Raw genomic sequence first — 17,216 nt, forward strand, 5'->3', positions numbered from 1 at the left:
TAAAGGAGTAGTTAACAAAATATAGTAAACATGGAACTTTATTTCTTCCAAGGATGATAATTTAGCCAATGGTCTCAAAGCGCTCAAGGCCTTGACTATAGCTCTATATCATTGCCCTGTCTACAGTTCAAAGTTTAATTTCGGTATCTGTCTACAGCTCTATATAAGTGCCCTGTCTACAGATCTATATCAGTGCCCTCTCTACAGCTCTATAACAGTGCTTTGTCTACAGCTCTATATCGGTACCTTTTCTACAGCTCTATATCGGTACCTTGCTTACAGCTCTTTATCAGTACTTTGTCTACAGCTCTATATCGGTACCTTATCTAAAGGTCTTTTTCAGTACCTTGTCTACAGCTCTATATCAGTACCTTGTCTACAGCTCTAAATCGGTACCTTGTCTACAGCTCTATATCGGTACCTTTTCTACTGCTCTATATCGGTACCTTGCCTACAGCTCTATATCAGTACCTTGTCTACAGCTCTTTATCAGTATCTTGTCTACAGCTCTTTATCAGTACTTTTTCTACAGCTCTATATCGGTACCTTATCTAGAGGTCTTTATCAGTACCTTGTCTACAGCTCTATATCAGTACCTTGTCTACAGATCTATACCAGTACCTTGTCTACAGCTCTAAATCGGTACCTTGTCTACAGCTCTATATCGGTACCTTGTCTACAGCTCTTTATCAGTACCTTGTCTACAGCTCTATATTAGTACCTTGTCTATAGCTCTTTATCAGTACCTTGTCTATAGCTCTTTATCGGTACCTTGTCTATAGCTCTATATCAGTACCTTGTCTACAGCTCTTTATCAGTACCTTGTCTACAGCTCTATATGGGTACCTTGTCTACAGCTCTATATCAGTACCTTGTCTACAGCTGTATATGGGTACCTTGTCTACAGCTCTATATCAGTACCTTGTCTACAGCTCTATATCTGTACCTTGTCTTCAGCTCTATATCAGTACTTTGTCTACAGCTCTTTATCAGTACCTTATCTACAGCTCTTTATCAGTACCTTGTCTACAGCTCTATATCAGTACCTTGTCTACAGCTCGACATAAGTGCTTTTCTCCGTCTTTATATCAGTACCTTTATTATATGACCAAATATTCCAGCCAAGGGATGTATTACAGTAAAAACATTCATTGGAAGCATTTTTCTGTCCATCGGGGATGCACGTGTCATTTATATTACAATAACCTGAAAAAAAATAAACTATCGAGTTTTGCACAAGGATTCATTATTCCATTTATTATAATACAAAGTGGGAGTTAACGTTGGTTTAAATATTTGACTCATTCAGTATTTATTATTCAATACAATTCAGTCACTATTTCAATTTTTTCTGTTCAAAGCGTAATAATCAGAAATGCCGAACACTACAATTATTGTATTTTATTTTAAATTGATAATTTGTGAGGGAAAACTGAAGTATCGAAAGAATAATCTATTATAATATTGTATATTACATTTTACTTTACATTGAGATCTTTGATTGAGATGAAAGAATCAAATTCCCTATCTCCATGTAAAAAAAAACTAATGGCAACTGAATATGATATAAAAAAGAAAAATAAACAGTTTATATTCTACAATCATTTCGTGCTCTATGATATAAGATAATGGTATCTTACCAGGATTTCGTGACCACGTGTGAACACTCTTTGAGGTGTTACAGATGTTACAAGGATATGTGTTGTTAGATTCTCCGTCCATTACACACACGTTGTGTATCAAACAGTATCCTTAATTTATAAATGGAAGAAAAATATACGTTCAATTAAGCTATTATATGGAATAAAAGTACAGGTGAAACAATGTTTTTTTTTATTTATTTATTTATTTGGAATATCAAAATGGTTTTTTTTAATTATCAGAACAAATTTTCAAAGTGTTAATTACAAGTTCGGTTAAGAAATGCATTAGGGAAAGTGGCTGGTAATGATCCTTAGCTTTTGAATGATAATTTTCTACACATAACAAAACTCATAAGAACAATCCTGATGGGACTACAATCCCCTTTGGCAACTGAATAATGGGCATACTGCATAATATCTCTATGGCTTTTCAATCGTAAGTGTATTATATTTTATTTGCATAAAAGATTATGTATTACTTTTTGGCAAGATAGTGGTAGAAAAGACTCGTGATTTTTAGAATTTACACATATATTAGAAAATATGTTCTCCAGTCAATGGTTCTTACTTAGGTAGATTTTAAAGTAGCGTATAACATTGCATCAGTAGTGCAATTATACTGATGTTTTCTGCTATTTTTTTCACATCATTTAAGGAATAAAAGTAAATGAGAAGGATAAATGCAAAAAACAAACAAGCAAACAAACAAAAAGAAAAATATGCTTTTTCTTAGTTCACCTAAGCCAAAAGCTCAAATAAGCTTCTTTGATCTTAACTGTCCGGAATTAGTCTGACTCTTTGTCAATCTGTCTATAAAATTTCCACATTTTCGACTCATTCTCAAGAACAACTTCGTCAATTTTAACCAAATTAGCACAAAGCTTGTTAAAGGCCTTTCTGGGGTAGTATAGATATTCCTAAAATACAGATGATTGTCACCCAGGGAAGGGTGGGGCTACAATATGAGATCAAAATTTATAATGGGAATGTATAGAAAAAGTCTCCTAAGAACCAGTGGACCAGAGAAGATGAAACTTAGTGAAGCTTTCTGTTGTAATTCAGGTATAATAACTATGTAAAACGCTTATTACCTTCGCTTAATGACCAACTCTCTCGTCTTTGAGATGTATTGCAATAGAAACATTCATTGGACACATTCTTCTGCCCATCAGCAATACACATGTTCTCAATGTTACAATAGTCTTTTCAGTAAAAGGGAAAAAAAGCCAAATAAAGTTTCAGAATTCTTTTTACAGTATATAACCTCTCAATACTGAAATGATTTACAAACAATTCAGAGCACACTTCAGTGTCAAATTTAATAGAATATACAAAAACTTCTCATTATTAAAGATAATATCAATACACACATTTATGCAACATCATTTAAAAATAAATAAACTGTGGTGACCTTATAATTTACATTATGATACTCAAAGCAAATTTATTTGATATTTGTATTGTATTAAGTCAACATTAAAACGGATTCTTACAATCCATAAATTTATAGTCATAATTAATATCATTTTTATTCTGTTTTATTATAACAACATCGTAAAAGTTAAAATCTCACCTGTGTTTTGTGACCAAGAGTACTTGCTGTTTGAGACATTACAGAATTCGCATGGATATGTTATGTTTTCATCGCCATTCAATATACACATATCAGCAATGAAGCAGTAATCTTAAAAAAATAATCACCCTAGTCACTGAATTTTACTTAGTATATGAAGGAAAATCTCGACAAAAACTTTGTAAAAGTCAATGGAGATATATAAATTTGTATATAATAGTAATTATTGTATAGGTACAAAAGCAAAGAGCAAGGAATTCAAAGAAATCTTTAACATGTTAATGACATGGAAACCTCAATATGCTTTAAAGGTTATGACATGGAAACAAACATAACCTATTTCTGAAGCAATGACACATATTCTTTGTTTATTTTAACCAAAATACAATATTGAATATATTTTTTTAAAATATCTGTTTAAATTTATGAGAGTATCATGGAAGGAACCCTGAGGAATACTGAAAGTAATTACCTCGGGTTAAGATCCAGTTGTTTGTGTCCACTGCAGGGTCACATATTTTACAACCAAATTTTGTGTGATTTCCGCCCTCTTTGATACAGGATCCATCGATAAAACAGTAATCTGAGCCAAAACACATGAAAGAATGATATTTGAGACCATGCATGAGACGGAATGAGTTTAAGAAATAATTATGCTGTAATAATTTAACTCTGACTTACAATCAGTTGTAATTCTTACATTAACTAAACACATGTACAGTGTTCACATTTAGAAAATACCTGGATTGAATGACCAAACATTCCGTCCCTTAGACGTGTTACAGTAGTAGCATTCGTTGGGCACATTTCTTTCTCCATCACGGACACACAACCCATTAATGTTACAATACCCTAACAGAAAATAGATAACCAAGGTCAACTATAAAATAATGTTTGTTTGCCCTCTCCCGACTAAGGATTGGGTCTGTAGTTAGGTGAGAAATTTTTTTTCTCCATAAAATTTCAACATCAATGCAGAATTTTCAGAATTTATTTTCCGAAATGCATAAAAAAATGCTTCCTGGTGGTTAAAAAGTTTTGTGTCGGGCCATTTTAAGCCAGTCAGTTGGGAGAGAGCAACCAAAGAGTTTTTAGCTCACCTGAGCCGAAGGCTCAAGTGAGCTTTTCTGATCACTTTTTGTCCGGAGTTTGTCTGTATGTCTTCAAACTGTTAACATTTTCGACTTCTTCTCAAGAACCACTGGGCCAATTTCAACCAAACTTGCCACAAAGTATCCTTGGGTAAAGGGGATTCAAGTTTGTTCAAATGAAGGGCCACCCCTCTTTCAAAGGGAGATAATAAAGAATTAGTGAAAAATTAATAGCATCTTTTAAAAATCTTCTTCTCAAGAACCACAGGGCCAGGAAAGATGAAACTCATATGGAAGCATCCTCAGGTAGTGTAGATTCAAGTTTGTTCAAATCATGACTCCCGAGGGTAGGGCGGGGCCACAATGGAGGATAACAGTTTTAGGTAGAAATACGTAGGAAAAATCTTTAAAAATCTTCTTCTCAAAAACAGCAAAGCCATGATGAGTCATATTTATATGGAAGCATCCTCAGGTAGTGTAGATTCATGATTGTTTCAAATCATGACCCCCGGGGGTAGGGCAGGGCCACAATGGAAGATCAAAGTTTTACATAGAAATACGTAGGAAAAATCTTTAAAAATCTTCTTCTCAAGAACAGCAAAGCCATGATGAGTCATATTTATGTGAAAACATCCTCAGGTACTGTAGATTCAAGTTTGTTAAAATGATGACCCCAGTAATCTTTTCAATACTGAACTGATTTGTGCTTTTGTCTAGCCAATGTGCTCAGGTGAGCGATGTGGCCCATGGGCCTCTTGTTTAAAGATAGCCCAATCTGATTTATAATCATATTTTTTCTATATGTTCTTATGTAAAACTTTCGATCCCCCACTGGGCCCCACTCTACCCCCGGGGGTCATCATTTGAACAAAATTGAACTTACACTATATCTGACATCACATTTAATTCAGCATCTTGAAAAGAATAACATTACTCAGTATAAGTCATTGTATAAGTACATGTAGAAAAGAAGGTTTAAAGTTAGACACCACTTTATTGATGGAATGGAGAGGAGACAAAAATCGAATGACTTCATACGTGAAACAAATCAAATACTACACACCAGGGTTGTTCTAAAATTCCAAGACAAGCGTAGTTTTGTTGGAACCCAGTGTCACAAATTAATGAAATGCAATAGATTAAACCATTTAGTAAAAATTGTTGACAAATACTGATCAGTTATTATACTGAGTGAACCCTAATTACATGAACAATACAGTTTCTTGTGTAGAAAGGCGGTGCATCAACCATTTGCAATCTACATTAAAAAATATTTAAATTGTTCGGGAAAAAAAATACTCAAAATTTCGAAACTAAAAACTTCTTATATGATTTTGTACATTATCTATCCTCCAATGTTCACTTCGGTGCTTTAATAATAATAAATCAATATAAATCATTATAATCATTTTAATGCACCAGTCTTAACACCTAAGTTGCTGAAAAAAAGGCGGCGCACTTTTTAAAAAAAATATTCTGAAATTGAAGTAACTTTTACAAAAAAGCAAAGAAAAAAGAAGCCAAAAATGTTTGTACATAAAGTAATGATTCCTGCTCCTAAGTATTAAAATGTCTCAGTATGTGAAGAAACTGAGAGAGAGAGAACTACCGAAAGAATTCAAAACGTAATCGTTGGCAAAGTAAAACTCGCCAACATCTTCTGGGAAGGCAGAAAAAAAATCCTCAAACTTATAAAAAGGTTTTGAGATATATTTGGATACATGATAATGTAATTAATATTTTTTTATTTTTCTCATCTTGATGATAAATTCAAGAAATAGATTCTAGTATCAAATGAGTCAATTTGTTTTCCTTTTCATTCGAACCAGTAGCGTTTATGAGAATGCTTCGGGTGTAATTTAACGACTAACAGTACAACCCTATTCACCCAAAAACTTCTTGTAAAGATACTTTAATTTCTGTAAAAAAAAAAAATAGTTCAGTCTATGACAGTCTATCTCAGAGTTTAGGGACAACCCTCGTAAATCTATATAAAAAAATCAAACCTGTGTCTTGTGTCCACATGTAGTTGCTGACCGAGATGTTACAGATTTCACATGGGTGTGTTGTGTTTGCTCCTCCATTGATGACACAAGCATCACTAATGAGGCAGTAATCTGTGTTCGATATTGTTTTAAATGATTAAAAGTTATTAAGATGTACGATGTAGAGACTACTTATAAAAATTGATGCAAGTAAATGGACCTTCTGAGTAAAGAATATTTGTTTTAAGTTTTAAGGTCAGACGATACGTTCCTCTAATATCTGTTTTGTATATCTTCGTATTGTACGGAAAATATTCAAAATTTTTAATCACCTTTGGATTTCTAAACTGGTTTGTAATTGTCTTTAAAAAATTTAAACATTAAAAAATGTGATATTGGCAAATTAAGTTTTTTTCCAAAAAGGATTCTGTAGGAAACATCATCCTCTGGTATCTTGCACAAATGCCTGGTAAGGTACCTCATTTTTTTGCGAGTAAATATGTTAAAGTAGCAACAATTCAATGACAAAATCTTAGAAAAAAATATTATATACTGATAAATACATTGAAATAAAATAACACTACGTCAAATTTGAACTCAATGCAGAAACTAGATGTGTCGTAATGCCACAAATGCCCCCGCAGGCAGCCATAATTTTATAGGAAACATTATCCTCTGGTATCTTGCACAAATGCCTGGTAAGGTACCTCATTTTTTTTTTGCGAGAAAACATGTTAAAGTAGCAATAATTCAATGACAAAATCTTAGAAAAATGAAAATTATATACTGATAAATACATTGAATTAAAATAACACTACGTCAAATTTGAACTCAATGCAGAAACTAGATGCGTCATAATGCCACAAATGTCCCCGCAGGCAGCCATAATTTTAAAATTAATTTTAAATTTGTATTCGAACTTGACCTGTATTTGAGGTAAAATACCTGCATATGCAATTTCAACCTTATACATACATCCCTACATAAGTTAGAGAGCAGAAACTGAAAATTTCTTATTTTTTCTAAGTTCAAGAGGGATAACTCTGTCAAAAATCATCGAACCATGTCTAAATTCGACCTTGACCTGTATTATCTGGTAAAATACCTGCACATGCAATTTCAGTAGTACACGTTCATCCCTACAAAGGTATAGAGCTGAAAATGAAATTTATTATTTTTTTCTAAGTTCAAGAGGGATAACTCTGTCAAATTAATCATCGGACCATAACCAAATTTTAAATTTACCTGCGTATTCCTATGACGTATCCATGTGTCAAATTTGAGATGAATGTGTGCAACTGTTGCTTAAATAATAAATGGAAAGTGATGATGATGGAATGACAGAATGACGAAACAGGGTTACATTATATGCTCATGCCATTTTATGGCATTGTTTAAATAGACCATTGAAAATGATCAATGTTTTGTGTCTTTATATTTCGACATACCTTATGTGGTTAATCGTCATTAGGTTAAAAGTAATCTTTTATATATGTAAAACTAAGATGAATTGTCATTGTGAGAGAGGACAAATCTAATTCTTCAAACGTTTTTCTACAACTGGCTATAGGGAATGGGATTTCTTCATGAGTAGATATGCCCCTACCGTGTATGTAATCACATGTAACCATATGTAGTCAATATGATTAACATTGATTTAGACTCTTAACATTGCAATCAACGATTTCCAGATCATGTAATATAAAAGAAACACAACCATTTCTTTCCTCACCCAAACATGACCGTAAAAAATTGCAATGTAGCTTTATAAACCTTATACAAACTACGTAAAAAGCTGCTAAGTATATTATACAAACATAGAATGATATATCTATACCTTGTGAGAGTGTCCAACCTGTCTTGTTCTCACTTGGATCACAAATTTTACAATTGTGAGATGTAAGATTTTCACCTTCTTTAATACAGAAACCGTCAATCAGGCAATAATCTAAAGAAAAAAAAAACACTCAAAGAATCAATATATTTACTTTTTAAATTTTCATATGAAATACATTTTCAAGTTATGGGCAATAAATTTTTGTCACAATCATTATCATGAACGCTATACCCTTTGTCAGAGTTAAACGTACGTGAGTGAATGGACCAATTATTCAGCTCTATAGATGTATTGCAGTAGAAGCAACTATCGGTCGTGTTTCTCTGTCCATTACTTATACACATGTTGTCTATGAAGCAATATCCTGTGAAGTACATATGTGCATCTATTATCCATGATGTTCGATATAATTTACAAAATATAGAGTAAAATGTTTAAAAGGATAAAATCATCTTCGATGAAATCACTTATATTCCTTATGGTTTCATTTTTGTTGTTTTCGTGGTACAAAGAGACTCATGAATATATGTCCTCTAAGAAATATTAATTTCACATATATATACATGTAACATTTGCTAATTTTTAACCACGAAATTAAGTCCCCATAACCCAATATATTCTCCAATAATTTTTCCCTTCAGAAAAATGAATAATTTTAAAGTAACCTAGACATATTATATGAAACTGTTATCCCTATATTAATGTTAATTAGTTGAATTAATTGAATTAAACCAAAAAAACAATTTCGATACTTAACCAGTGGTTATTGTCCAGTTGTTCTTGTTTCCAATTGGGTCACAAAGTTTACAGCCATTTGAAGTCTGATTTTCGCCTTGCTTATAGCACTGTCCATCAATTATACAATGGCCTAAATGAAAGAAAAATTATAATATTTATTTATCACAATTTACTTATCCCCGAAAGAAGAATTGTGACTTCAGTAAATTTTATTGATACCTGGACTAAAAGACCATAAACTTTGTCCCAAAGAAGTATTACAGTAGTAGCAGTCGTTGGAAACATTTTTCTGGCCATTCGATATACACTGGTTATTGATTTCGCAGTAAGCTAGGAAACAAAATGAAAACAAGTACTAGAGTTTTTACAAGTTTAACACATAAAGTATGTAGAAAATTAAATATCTGTTAAAAAACAATGTTCATTTAGTCATTTCTATGTCTCGATTATTATTGACTGTTGATAATTTGGAGTAATTTATCTAAAGAAAAAACTCATTGTACCTGGGTTTTTGCTCCAAGAGAGCTGATTTTCCGAGACATTACAATACAGACAGGGGTACGTGGAGTTTGTGCCTCCATCCACAACACAAGAATCTTCTATGAGACAATAACCTGTAAAATTCGTTTGTATATGACACGAAATTGGCTTTAGTATTGTGTGTAAATTTCTGGATGCAACCAATTACTTCATTTTTTTTTTAAATTTCAAGCTTTTTTAATAATCTTCTTTCGAACAAAACATATAAATCAAGTGACATTCGAACTTTCCAACAGCCAGTACACGTGAAATGTATAGCTAAGCATAAAGTTATCAAAACCACTATTAGTTCTACAATTTACCATTCTTTAATTGCCATATGTTTTTATTTACACTGGTGTTACACATTTTACAGTCCATACTGACATGTGCGTCTCCGTTCTTGACACACAATCCATCGATGAGACAGTAACCTAAAGCGAATATATAATCCTTACTGATAACATGAAAGAAACTGCAAAGAAGCTACAACACTTCATGCATAATCGGTCATTTGTAGGGAATTTTTTAGACACATTAAAATTTTTTTGCATTTATTCCAAACGTTTATGGTGTTTTTATTGATTAAAACGCTGAGTTTGTTTCACTTGAAATAAATTAGTTACCTTCATTGAATATCCAGTCATTCTGTGATATATTTGACTGACAAACGTCACAGTTGTTGTTTGGATTAATTTGACCATCAAAATAACAGATGTCACTAATAAAACAGAACCCTGGATAGAGAAGAAAAGTTGAAATAAAACTATGCTGAATTTCAAAAGTAATGAATATTGTTATTTGAATGTATTTAGATTCCTCCCATATTTGTGACTGGAGGTTTACCTGGATTAGGAGACCAGGCTGTTATGTTGAGAGATGGGTTACACACACTGCAAGGATTTGTTCCATTTATTGCTCCAGCTTTGAAACACTGCCCATCAATAAAACAGTGTCCTTGTTAAATAAAAAGAAAATTTGGTATTCAAAAATGTTTTTAGCAAAGGAATCATGACATGAATTCCAATAATCAAAATATAAAGAACAAATACCTGTGTTGAATGACCACTGATATTTATTATTTGCAGTATTGCAGATATCACAGAGATTGTCTTTATTTGTATCTCCAGCAGCCACACAAGTATTGTTAATGTAGCAATAACCATCCTACAAAAATATACATTATCAAATATATATATTTTCTTTTTGAGAGATAGACTTTAGTGGAAATGAAAACTAATTTTCATTAAGACATTGAGAACCTTTTTAGAAGCTTCATCTTGTATTAAAAAGAATGAGCATATCATATATTTATTGTTTAATTTCGGTTTTGAAAGGAGGATTAGTGACTTTATGGGGCTAAAAATAATGCCACCCTCCACGCAGAATTCACACAATTGTTATCGTTGACATTTGACTTGTTTTAAACACTGGTGACATCTTTTGATGGTCCAAACTTGGTATAACAGATACCGCAAACCCTTTATCCATAGCTATCCCTATGGTAAAGTATAAGCCAGATTGACTTGTTGTAAATTTACCTATTTAACTTTAAATCTAGGTGAGAGTCAATTGGTGTCTGATCCAGGAGCAGAAAAAGATAAAGGTATACTCCTGACGAAAAGGTTTTTAATATAGAAAACTGTCAGTCTTGGTATCATAACTTGAAATTTGGTTCAGTGAATCCTTCTTTATGGTCCAGTATTTACCAGACTGGTCAAAAGAAAACGATTTATTGATTGATTGTATTTGCTTTACGTCAGAGGTCCTTTTTTGCTCTGCTCCTGTTTTGTGACTTCTGAACTCGAGTACTGTTCGTTATCTCAACATATTTCATTCAAGAATTTTTCACTCATATAGAGACGTCATCATATACCAGTGAAGGGTTTCAAATTTAATTTTACTCGGCACTCAGGTCCATTGAGCATTGAAGGCTTTTCATCGTGCCAACGCCTGCCGTGAAACGGGAACTCGATTTTTAAGGTTTCACCCGAAAGATTCTTGACTTTCACTTCTACTGCCGGGCGCTTCGCGAATGAACAGTCACTACCTATTTTTCTGTCTTAGGTTTGACGCGCACAGCAAACGAAAATCGAACCTGGGCCACTTGATCAAGAAGCGAACGTTCTTCCACTAGGCTACCGTGACCGGTTCCAAAAAAAGGAAAGGGGACATTTTCTTTGAAAAAGGATTTTCACAGAAACCTGTTTTCGATCTTGACTTCTTTGAAATAAATTTCTATTATCTCCCCACCCTGTGGATGATATGTGAGCATGAATGGGCCTGGAGAGAACAAAATATTCCCTAGACATGCAGGAAAGTTTGATACCCAAAGAAACAATTTGAAGTATTACAATTTCAATCGATCTTTTAAATCCCTCGTCAAATTTCAAGCCATATTGGAATAAGGGGAAAATAAGTTTCAAAACCAGAATTTTACACTAACATATTCTAATCTTTTGCATGTATTTGGAAACTTGCATCAAAGTCAGTGACCACCTTTTCGCGTGATCACTGTAATGGTGTGTATCAGATTTTGGAAAGAGAAAAATTGTGAATATTAATAGCACTGTATCTTCAATAGAAAGTATACTCCTTCAAACAAATACCTTAAATATAAATGTTATGTTCCCGGTATCATTCCTGAGTTCCTGACAGAGAGCCTGATAGGTGTAGACATTATAGTTGTCAGTATATCTACTGCCGTCATTTGAGACATTGAAACTAAATTTTGTGATCCAGTGGTCATCTGTGTTGTAATCAAGGGGACAGTACCCCTCAAACAATGTCCTTTCTTGAAGACTGGCTTCATAGTTTTGTTCGGACAAAATTGTACCATCCTCAGCCAGCTGAAATATACAGAACAAAGTTAAGATTAAACATCCTTGTCCCAATAACCTTGCAAAGATTTATATAAAAATATAAAACTTTTTATCATGCGATTATCAATGAATATTAAGATACGTTACCGTTTTTCTCCTCAAGTAACAAGTTGTGTTCATATTTTCCAGAAAGTATTTGCCATATAGAGTAATGTCATCACACGCTTCGGAAGACCTGTCACATAATCCGAAGTCAGAGATGTGTGTTATTGACGGAGGACCAGACAGATCAAAGGAACAATCGCTTCCTGCATACCCACTATTGCAAGTACAGTTACCTACATGGACGAACGGGTACTACCCTTTAAACCATTGTCAAATATATCGGATATTATTATTGTCTTTTATCACACGAAAGAAAAATTGGATTTGTCATTAGGCAAAACCAAATCAAAAGTATTCATAATATTATTAATCATGACTTATTTTTGCGCTTAAGGAATTTAAGTAAAAATAATTTCACCAAAATAAAAAAAAAATGGAAATTTTGTTTCAATTATTTAGCTAATCCATGCCATCTATATTATGAAACGAACAGCTTAACACTACTGTATTTAGGAAGGCGACCTTAAAGAGACTAAAATAGCTAAAACTTACCAGAATTGCATATACCATTTCCGCTACAGTTGTTTTCACAAAGACTCTCAATTCTGTATGTTATATCTGGTTCTGTTTCCTGGAAAGTACTATTTAAAACAACAAAAGTTGAACATTGCTCTAGAGCTGCTTCTATGTGAATTTTAGTGATGTTCACGTCTCCAGTCATCTGTTACAAATAAAAACAGAGAAGCATTGACAATAAGAAAAAAAATAAGTATCCTTATAAGCATATCTTCTGAAATCTATAAACTTTTTTGATGGATCATATTAAAGGAACTTTTTTACGGATTGCTGAAAAAATGTTTCAAGTAGATTTTTTAAAAAAAGAGGACATAGGACTCAGTAACTTCCCATTATTTTTTTAAATTTCAGAATGTTGAAAGTTCATAATAGGAGTTTAAACAAAACAGTTGAATAAGGAGGTAATATGTATATGTTAATCTTTTACTACAAGTGTGACAATGGTCTTTGCAATAACATTATACATGTACATATTTAGGAAAGCTTAATTACAAGATTCATAAAAAAGGCAACTGTATGTTAACATACCATGACATCAGAAATACAATTAAACAATGACGTGTTTGCAAGATCACTGACGTGCTCCTGACACATCAAATACGAATCCGATGCTTGAAATGCTTCATTGCATATGGCCGTTGCATTCTCGTTTGACATCACATCAGTATTAGTCTGCCGTTTTACTCGATTCTGATTCAAGAGACAACGGAATTAAGTAAGTACAAGTTTAGGTAAATGCTTGAAAGTAATGCTCAAAACAGAAACCAGTGGTGTACCATTTGCTGGACTTCGTTACTGCGAGGGACACTGGCTGCTAACGACTGTAAATGGCGTAAATCTCTTTTTCTTCTCAACTGCCCTTCAGGATTTAAGATACAGAAGTATCTTTTTCCCACCGCAAACTTGCAGTTCTTGTAATTACCGTAACTACAGACAATGTCTCCGTCCTGGGGATTGTTGGCTTTCTTTTTACAGGTACAAATACGATCGAAAACTGTGGTTATGGAATTCAGACTACCATAGACATTGTTGTCAAAGAGGTCTATTTCACCATTTTTAACCCTTAAAAAGATTTCTTTTAAAATTGAAATGGCTGAATTGAGGAATCGTTATCGTATTCTAAAACATTGTTTCTTTTTCTATTGATACAATAAAAATATGTTAATTATTATCATCGATGTTTATTATAATTTTCGATGTTAATTATCTATTTCGATGTTAAATTCAAAAATATCGAGGTCAATTACTCATATCGACCTGAAATAATATCAATAAGAATGCATACTGATTTTAATTTAAATTATCAATGCTAATATGTATTTTAGAAGTTTGTGTTCACATTAAGTTGTTAGTTCAAAAATATTTTGCTTAATAATAAAAAAAATGTCCGGTCGGTTTTGTATCTGCAGCAGACTTTATCAATGAAATATACATTACCTCCAGGAATCAGAAAATCCGTTTGGATGATTATAATAGTGGTAGAGATCAGGGTTGTCCACTGTCTTATCAGGATTATTCCAAGTGAAGTCATTTCTGTAATTATCATCAAGGATTCCACACAGTCCGCTAGAATTCCCTACATCAGAAGGTGAGGGGAAAATGTCAATGTTTAACTGCCAGTCATTCCAATTCGGCCAGGATACAAATTTAATTTCCACTAACGTTCCTGTTGGTAAAATGACCTGACAATATATGAAAGTTTGTTAATGGGAATACTTTATGAAAATTCATCTGTAATAGATTTCACCTATAGCAAAAGAAAAAAATAACAACTTAAAAAATAGTAAATATAAAACTGTATCCCAATACTTGAATATTTGCTGATATTAAGTGCAAATGTTCATGATTGGTCTAATTTTAACGGATGGAGAAACATTGGGTTAGAATATTGGTGCAGTTTTCCCAGTTCTAAAAAAAGGTTTTAAAAAATCACAATTTTTTTATTCCAATTGTGCGTATATAGACGATAATTGCAGTTTTTAGTAAACAAATAAACCATGTTGCTTACAGACAAAAACCTAGAAATGCAGACCTTCAATCTACCTATTGTATGTTTTTTATTCCTCGATCAACTGCATGCTCTGATCAAGAAGACGTAATTCGAGATTCGAAAATTTTCGAATGCAAAATAACCTTAATAGGTCAAAAGTTAATCATTTACTTATTAACATAGAGTTTTTCCTGATTTTCATGATATTTTAATTTAGTTTGCTTTTAGCAAGTGTCCTTAATATTTCCACCAGAATATCTACGGACGTACATCATAGAGATATACATAATCGACTGTTTTAGAGTTCTTTGTTATTCTACTTATTTCCCATTTTCTACACAAAATTTATTTCCCTTATACCTGTCTCTTATTCGAAGGCGCCTTGTAAGGTAAATCCATATTTCTGTGTTTTCCTGATGCAATGACCAATCATATTGATTGTCACAATTTGTCGTTTAGTGCACTTTTATCCTCATGACGTATTCTATATTTATTGAATTTTAAAGAATAGTGTGGTACCTAATACATGTAGTTTTGATAATAAAGTTATACTTTTTCAGAGGTTGTTAATGTTTCACCTTGTAGAATTTGTCAGATGCTTTGATGACTTTTAAAACTTTATCCTCACAAGAAGGGAAGTTGATGACCGTTTGCGTATTGCATATATCTACGATGAAAACGTCTTTTCCTGATCTTACAGCAACAGCGCACGTGCATCTTGGGTAGGAATAGGCAGGATGGCACATATGGTGTTTTTCTTGTACCTGAAATAAAATATCATTAAGAATATATGTATATTACTTCACACTTAATAACATAGGTACAGAGATTCTCAATTTTGAATTTATGGTCAAACCTCTTGTTGGAAGATTTGGTTTCGGTACAATATAAAAGTCCCATCCAACTGACATTCATAATATCTACAAAGATTCACATTTTTTGCATATTAACAAAGAAAGTTAAATATAAATTCATAAAATTCAGTCTCGGTTTCCTAAACTGTAAATACATTGAAACAAAAAGAAACATGTACATTATCTTATGATCTACATTCTGGAATAAACGGAGTTTGTTATAAAGAAAATTACCAAATTAATTTTTATCAAGGGTTGAATCATTTTCTGCACATCTAAAATTCGTTGTATCGACCGAAAAACCTCCGAAAAGAAGACTTCAAACGAGACTGTTGATATCCTTGTTTTATCAACTTGTTTGTCAATAGCTTGCCTCGTTTTAGAAATTGTTCATGCATGTTCTTGCGTATCGAATCAACTGAGAGACATAAACCCCATATTGCAGGTGATAAGGGTATATTGCTACATAAGTAAGGGAAATTGACAATTGAAAAGTTGAAGTCATCACGTTTGTCATAAAGCTTTGTTGTTAGGTTACCATTAACGTCTTGTTCCCAGTAGCCCAGTTATATTTGAGAAGCGTTCTATCTATTTTTTTTTCATCTTTTCTTTACTATATTCTTTGACCCTTACTCGTAATTGTGGATCCACATTTCATTATCGACTAAATAAAACCTTGGATCTAGGCTACAGGAAAACGCGTGCATTTAATTTTTTTTTCTTGTAATAATTTTACCTTTACTTCAACCAGCACAGACCAGAGCAATGACTTAATAAAATGAATTGCCATTCATTAAAAAAAAATGAAATATTCTTTTCTGGCCTAGTAGTTCTTCATAGAATTTTGACGACCTCTTCCCATATTTTTTTAATTATCCCACATAAAAAAAGATATGATGTAAATTTTAAACAAACTCAAATTCATTTTAATTGACTTTATCTATAGTTGGCTTGCGCTAAAATTTGCTGATATTGGCTCAGTATGTAGAAAAAAGTATACAGTGAAAGGAAACAGATCACGATCACACTAAGATCGGAAAAATTTACTGGCAATTTCAAATGATAACATGCTTTTAATACCTCAAACAAGACAAGAACAGAAGAGAGATCAACATACAATACACTTATAAGAAGAAATAAACATTTTGCCTTTAGCATATAAAACTGTGCAAACTGTAACATGGCATGCAAGACTGCTCATAAAATTCCCAGTTCGATATCCTTACTTTCCATCAAATGTCTTCATATGTGGATCTGTGTGAGATTCACAATTTTTCCCCTTCCACGCTGAACTGCTGTCTTCTATATAAACCTTCAAAAATAAATATAGAAATGTTTTAGTATTAAATCTTGTTCTTAATAGATTTTGAACAGTGGTTTACCTGGTTTCTCAATAATGTAAAATAAAGTGATGAAAAAAAAAATCGTACCGTTCGCCTATAATGTTACCACACAATAAGGAAATTATACATCTGAAACTTAC

General features: G+C 32.6%; 1 protein-coding gene across 1 annotated transcript in view; it reads right to left on the reverse strand.

The window, feature by feature from the left end:
* Positions 1-17,216, reverse strand: part of LOC133199260 (uncharacterized) — a 49,998-nt gene that overhangs the window by 21,142 nt on the left and 11,640 nt on the right. The window contains 16 exon segments of the mRNA XM_061335096.1: positions 6,314-6,424; positions 8,130-8,240; positions 9,371-9,481; positions 9,710-9,820; positions 10,013-10,123; positions 10,233-10,343; positions 10,439-10,553; positions 11,996-12,235; positions 12,356-12,546; positions 12,866-13,034; positions 13,418-13,627; positions 13,696-13,951; positions 14,327-14,571; positions 15,458-15,643; positions 15,736-15,799; positions 16,960-17,045. Coding sequence (XP_061191080.1) covers positions 6,314-6,424; positions 8,130-8,240; positions 9,371-9,481; positions 9,710-9,820; positions 10,013-10,123; positions 10,233-10,343; positions 10,439-10,553; positions 11,996-12,235; positions 12,356-12,546; positions 12,866-13,034; positions 13,418-13,627; positions 13,696-13,951; positions 14,327-14,571; positions 15,458-15,643; positions 15,736-15,799; positions 16,960-17,045 — 2,428 coding nt within the window.

Source organism: Saccostrea echinata, unplaced genomic scaffold, assembly GCF_033153115.1.
Source record: "Saccostrea echinata isolate AGI-Se365-2 ecotype Australia unplaced genomic scaffold, CSIRO_AGI_Sech_v1 ptg000033l, whole genome shotgun sequence".
In the NCBI taxonomy this organism is placed as follows: Eukaryota; Metazoa; Mollusca; class Bivalvia; order Ostreida; family Ostreidae; genus Saccostrea; species Saccostrea echinata.